Source organism: Equus quagga, unplaced genomic scaffold (assembly GCF_021613505.1).
Source record: "Equus quagga isolate Etosha38 unplaced genomic scaffold, UCLA_HA_Equagga_1.0 121005_RagTag, whole genome shotgun sequence".
NCBI lineage: Eukaryota > Metazoa > Chordata > Mammalia > Perissodactyla > Equidae > Equus > Equus quagga.
Genome location: NW_025795973.1, coordinates 1 through 6,605, shown reverse-complemented (window position 1 = coordinate 6,605; position 6,605 = coordinate 1). Strand labels below are relative to the sequence as shown.

Genomic DNA, 6,605 nt, shown 5'->3' with positions numbered 1-6,605 from the left:
AGATATGAAATAGTGGAATTGCTGAGTCATAAGCATGTTAAACATAAATTAGTCACTGCCAATTTTCCTTCCAAAATGGCTGTACCAACCTACCCTCACATAGGTGATTTGGAATCTGGCTTCCTCGCAAGGTGAGGTGCCTTCACAATTTGTCATTCCTTCTGGCATATCGTCTCTTTTGGACCTGAGACGAGTGGGTGGAATTGTATCACTCAAGCGAGGAAAGGGCACGGTATCATTGCTGGGGCTCCCAGGGGCACCTCTGATTTCTGCTGCAGACCAGCTGCCTGCGTCCTCCCACCTGCTTACATATTGCGGAATGGGCGCCACTTGGCTGCCTGCTCCTAACAGCCGTCCCATCCTTTGCACTGCAGTTACGAAGCAGACAGAGGTGGGAGAGAGGACTCTGGCAGGTTGTCGGGCCTCGGTCTGTATCCTGTGGTCTAGCTTGGAGAGCTGTGAGGAAGGAGGAGGAGAGGGTGTTAGGAGTGAGCTGCTGAGGACTGGCACATTTCAACAGTTCTTTTCCCAAATAAGTCATATACTGATTATTTTCTGGACAAAAGTCCTTTAAAAAATTGTTATCATCTTTATTTCTGAGTAGGTAATGTATTCACGTGATTCAAAAATCAAACCATATAGAAAGTATCTAGAGAAATGTCTTGCTTCCAGCCTTGTCATAGCTGCTTTTCAAACTTCTTATGTATCTTCCAAAATTTATGAAATCAAATACAAACACACTTGGAATTATTGCCTTATTTTTTTTCTGCTCCTTTTCCCATAAATGTACTACAAACACTCTCTACCTCTTGTTCGTTTTTGTTTTCATCAGATCTTGGAGCTCATTCCATATTGGTTTGGAATACATTCTCACTCTTTTTTATAGCTGCATAGCATTCCATTGTGTGATGTCCTATAATTTGTTTATGCAGTCTCCTGTTGATAGACATGAGTTATCTCCAATCTTTTGCTATTATAAGTAGTGTGCAATGAATAATTTTGATCATGTGCTATGTCACAGCAGTGCGTGTCCATCTGTAGACAAATCCCCAGAAGTGAATTTCCTGGCCCAAAGGGGATGTGCATTTGTAATTTTCATAATTATTATCCATTTTTACTTTACAAGAGTTGTACCGATTTATACTCCCTCCTGTAACGTGTCAGAGTGAAGATTTCCCCACAGTCTTCCTGACAGGATGTGTCGTTAAACTTGATTTTTGCTAATGTGATAGGCGAACATTGGTATCTCAAAGAGCTGTTAATGCAACTTTCTTATTATAAGTCATATTGAGCATCTTTTACTCTGTCCAAGACCTAACCGCATTTCCTTTTCTGTCGATGGCCTGTTCATATATTGTTCTGTTGGATTTTTGTTCTTATTTTTCTAATGTTTTGAGGGAACTCTTTATATATTAAGCCAATTATCCCATTGTCTGAGATAGGAGTTACAAATACTTTTTCCCTGGGTTGTTTTTGTGTTTTGACTTTACTTCTGGTGACTTCTGCCATCCTGGAAGTGTACTGCTTGCATCCTTCCTTCTCGTACCTCCATTCCTTTGTTCGTACTGGGCCCTCCACTGAGAATGTCCTTTCCTTTCTTTCTATGTGGGAAACTCCTGCTCATCCTTTGAGGCCTGACTCATATGTTGCCCTCTTGACCCTCGTCCCTCACAGCAAATCTTGTCATTCTTTCTGTCTGTTCCTTTCATCCTTGATCTCACCTCTACTTGTCATGTTGCCTTATTTTTGCTTGTATGCATCTGCCTCTCCTACCTGCCTTTCTTGTTTCTGTACTTCCAGCCTCTAGGACCTAGCATTTGTATAGTAAGTGTTTGTTGAATAACTGAATAGAGAAATCATTGAAGCTGTTACCACCCACCCTTACTCCTTGTAATGTGTCACCTGGTCCTGTTTTATGACCATTGTGCATCAAATGTCCTTTTGTTGAAAAACAGAACTGAAGGGGAACAGTAGGGATGCTTGTCTTTTCTGGCCAGTGATTTTCCTTGGTACTTTGTAGTGCTCAGTCATGAGGAGTGGGCTTCCAGCTCCCCAAGGAGAGCTCTCATGGTCCCAATTCTCTTTTCGTTTCTTTGTCAGGTCCCAGAAAAGTCAATTACCACATGGAGAGCAATTTTTTTTTCCGCAAAATTTATTTCAGAATCAGTGAAACAGTGTGATCATGCTTCTTTCCTCATAAATATTCCTATTTAAATAATCTGAGCTGACATATTTTCAGGCTTGGTAAAAGGACTTGGTATAAACATGGTACACTAGTCCAAATTAAACTGGTTCCATAGATGTTGAAGATTGGGCTCATTCACAGACAGTGCTGCTTCCTGCCCACCTTGAATTAAATTAAATAGCCTAACCCACCAATAAATAAATAAATAAATAATTAAGCAGTTGCTCATCAGAAGCTGGGTGCAAACGACAGAGGGTTTCTTTGAACTGAAGTGCAGAAGTTTCCACCAGGCTGACTTTGAGTGAGTAGCAGAGGTGAGAGAGGCCCTGCTCAGCAGAGGGGGTCTGAGGATTGGCTCTGGGAGACGGGGCTGCTCCACCTGCCTGCTGGGCAGGAGCTCTCCTTAGCACTAATATAGGGAAGGCAGCTGGGCATTGATTAGACAACAGTGAAGTGCAGCCTGCAGCATGTTCAAACCCTTCTATTCCCCTCTGCCACTCTTAAGCATTATTTATCACATGTGGACTCTCTGGATGTAGTATTCTTAGGCAGAGGTGATTTCCATGATGAAATCAGTTATGTCCCGGCCGCCTCTGGTATTTCCTAGGAAGACGGGCTTTTTTTCTGCTTGAGAGGTGCTGATGTACCAGTTGGGGTACATTGCAGACTCAAATTCCACGTTGCCCTTGATTTCCATCTTGTTGAAGACAAATCGCTTTTCCATTTTCCTCTTTGGGTAAGTATTGGGGTCTACTGTCTGCAGAAAAACATAAATAAGAAGTTTTATGAGGGAAGGGGCAAAGACACTCTGGTAAAGGTGTTCTCTGAGTCAGCTAGAAAGGAAAGTGATGAGCAGCATGCAGGAACAGGAGCTAGACTCCTGAGTTATCTTTCTGACCATAACTTTCTGTGTGATGACTAAAGGATCTCTTATCCTTTTCTGAAACTTAGTATCAAATGCTAGGTTGTATAATATAGGTCAGAATTTTTTTAAAAAGTGAAAATTAAGTAAAAGCTTCCAGGATTATGTGGTTTCTTGAGACTTTTCCTTATGGCAGTGGCCAGAGTGACTTTGAACTTGGAATTGAAGGTTTTGCTGGGAATGCTGGGGGCTGAGGGAGGTGGGTGATTTTGGGAGTGGAGTGGAGATGATGACTGATGACAGCCATCCTTCCAACTGTAGCATTGTGTAATCAGTGGGCTGGTAACAAAAGTAGGACATACTAACATCAGTAGGATGATTTCATTTTCCTTAGTTGGAGTGAAATTTGCATGCATTTAGCACTTACATTAAATTTATTTACATTTATGCAAAATTGTCAAATACATCTGCTCCCAGATATGATGAGGGGAGAAGGTGGTTGTCTTGGAAGTAAGTGATGGCTAGGGGTGCTTCAGAGAAGCCTGAGAAGGGCCTACAGCCCCTGGAATTCACTCACCTCCAGCTGCAGGATGGGCTTCCCATCTTTCGTCCCACAAGACAGGTACAGATTCTTTCCCTTGAGGCCCAAGGCCACAGGTATCTTGTCAGTCTCTTCTTCTCCTTGCACAAAGCTCATGCAGAACACCACTGGAGAAAGGAGAGGGGCCTTGTGGTCAGGGACACACAGCAGTGCAGGGTTGGCCCAACCATTGGACCCCAACTCCAGGACTCCTACAATTTAGCATCCTCTGTGGAAACCCACACTCGGGTTCCTATGGCCTAACAGATAGGATAACTTGGCTTCTCACAGACAATACCACGGCCAGTTGGTTGATTCAAGTTTCCATCCCAAAATGTCTAGGGGTTTCTCAGAGCTTCATCACAGTGGCAATGAAGACTTAGAGGTCTAATTTTTAAAAACTGAAGGAAAGCAGGAAGCCTTCTTGTCAATGGCCAGTGAAGTGCCCACCCACATGAGCGGAATGCTTTGATCAATGTGAAAGGCAGGAAAAGAGATCAAGCGGGGCTCCTGAAAGAAATCAGGCACAAATCTATTTCAGGAACATAGAGCTGCAAGTGGGAAGATCTTGGGAAATGAGAGTCTTAGCTGGGAAGAGAGGTTCCAAAGAGAGACGCTCATTTCAACCTTCCTTAGTCACAGTGGTCTCACTTGGAGGCCCCAAGGTCATGCCCACAACCCAGTTCTAGAGAAACAGGATTGTCCAAGCATGGCAGAGAGCAGGAAGCTTTCTCTCAATGATGCCTGTCTCCAAGGTCAGCAGCCTTGGAAGAGAACAGGCTGCTCCTTTCTGCTGTTCCCTTGGGCACAGTCTTGCATGCAGAGTTCAGCCACAGTGACAAGATACCAGGCAGATACCCTCAACTCATGGGCTCCCCAGTTTTGAAACAATAGCCAATTACAGTAGAGAGATATAAGTTCCTTCTTGTCAGTAAAATTTCCCTACAAGAAACCATCTGGTATTAGGCAGGAAGGATGTGAGGGTGTAAGGGGGCAGGATTGGGAATGAGGATGGACATATTATCTCTTCGCCATGCTAGTCTCAATTTCAACAACAGGAAAAAAGAACCCACTGGCAGTTAGGTCATGTCCATCAAATGACCCCTTTCCAATGGAAGCAGTGACATTGTACTCTCATTAAGTGACTTGGCTGGACAATGGTCCTGAGTATGCTTGAGCAATCTAATGACTTAGAGTCACATCTCTTGCTGAAAAATGAATGTGCTAAAGGAATCAATCTGGTGTTATTACTAGGACCAAAACCACAAGTTTATATGTCCTTTATTGGAGGTTTTCTCACTTATGTTGATAATTTGTACTAATGGTCCACTTTGTTGAAAAATGTGAATAATTAGGAAGCTGCCAGGAGAACAAGAAAGGAATCAAGCTGTCCCCAGTTACCTTGTTGGTTTGTATTCTCTCCATTGAGGTGGACAGCCTGCAGCTCGCATGCACCGGACAGCACCAGGGATTTATGGTATATGTCCCGGAGTCTGCAGTTCACTGAATGCACAGCTGCATCACATACATAACCTTCATCCCAGTTGTCGCAGATGATGGGTTCTGAAATGTGGAATACATATATTGGTTAGAGAGAAAATCAGAAGGACACGCCTGATGATATGAGGCAGCAGAAGTTGGTTGCTTGGACGACATCTGAGCATGGCAGCCGAAGTTCGATTATAACATTGGTGGGGAGGAAGTTGAGGTGGGTAAGAACACTGGACCTGGCACCTTAAGATGTGGATTCAAGCTTCAGCTCGATTGCTTGCTGTGGACCGTCAATAGAGCTCCTTATGTAGAATGGCGATGGCAATAACACTGGCCCAACAGGGACACAGTGAGACTTGCAGGAAATAATGTAAGTGAAAGCACTCTGAGAATGATGGAGAGATTTGCAAATGTGAGTAGTTATCAAGGTCTTACTTTAAGAATAGTTTCAACTCAAGGGATGATTAGTTTGGCTTCTAGGCTTCTCTGCTTTCCTCTCATCACTGGGCCTTCTACTTTTAAAGGGCTTCAGCTTTGGGGAAGTTTCGTTGACTATTGAGTTTTGGACAGTGAGAAGGAAATGCCTGAAGATCTCCTGTCTGCCCTCAGCTCTCATTAAGTACCTTCTTCAAAGATGACAGAAAAGAGGCTCCTCAAGTCATCATCCTGGAAGGCCTGTGAGCAGGGAACGGGTATCTTCTTCAGCTTCTCCATAGCCACAATGATTGACACGACATGCTTGAAAGTCTTGTTGTAAAGTTGGTGGGAGAATTGAAGCTGGATGCCCCCATCTCCTGTGGAGCTGAGGTCCAGGTCTTGGAAGCTGCCCTGTGGAGAGACCAAGGGAGTGAGTGTGTCAAGCTGGTCAGGCCCGAGAACTCCTGTTTTGACATTAGAGAGGTGGAAGTGGCGTTTGAGGTAACTGAGGTACTATTGACAAACGCTCCTCTTTCTGAAGCCCAGAGAAGTTAAGAGGCTTACCCCAAGCATGTCGCAAGTTAGAGGCAGACCCAAAACCAGAACGTGGGCTTTCTGATGCCCGTGTCACAGCCCCTCTGAGAGTTGGGAGCTAAGCCCATGGTCTCACCTTCATCTGTTTTGGGCCATCCTCCTCAAAGAACAGGTCATTCTCATTGCCGCTGTATCAAAAAAGAGAGATTGCTCAGTTACATCTCCTAGACAAGTTTATTTTTCCTTCCCTGCAAAGAGTTCTCACTGTTAATAGGAGTCTGCAAACAGCATGCCCCTTAAAGCTGCTGAAGTTGGCAAATTCCATAGTGATATACACGGAACAGGGTAGGAGGCAGGGCAGGTACCCCGGGTGCTCCTTTTGGATCCTGAGACCTAACTTCCAGCCCAGTTGAAATCTGAGCTTTCCCTTGCAGTCAAGCCACACTTTGCCAAGAGGTGCCCTGTAGTGGCCACTTGGAATCTTTTCTTCCTGTTTGCCATCTGCAGGAAGGCCCTGCAGAAACAACCTCTGGATG

General features: G+C 44.3%; 1 protein-coding gene across 1 annotated transcript; it reads right to left on the bottom strand.

Moving 5' to 3' along the window:
- Positions 1–2,601: 2,601 nt before the first annotated feature.
- On the bottom strand, positions 2,602–6,257 carry LOC124232815 (interleukin-1 beta; the record flags this gene model as incomplete). Its single annotated transcript, XM_046649727.1, has 5 exons — positions 2,602–2,942; positions 3,625–3,755; positions 5,029–5,190; positions 5,742–5,946; positions 6,206–6,257. Coding segments are annotated over 5 exons (763 nt in total), but the record flags the coding sequence as incomplete, so codon positions are not given.
- Between the last annotated feature and the right edge of the window lie 348 nt (positions 6,258–6,605).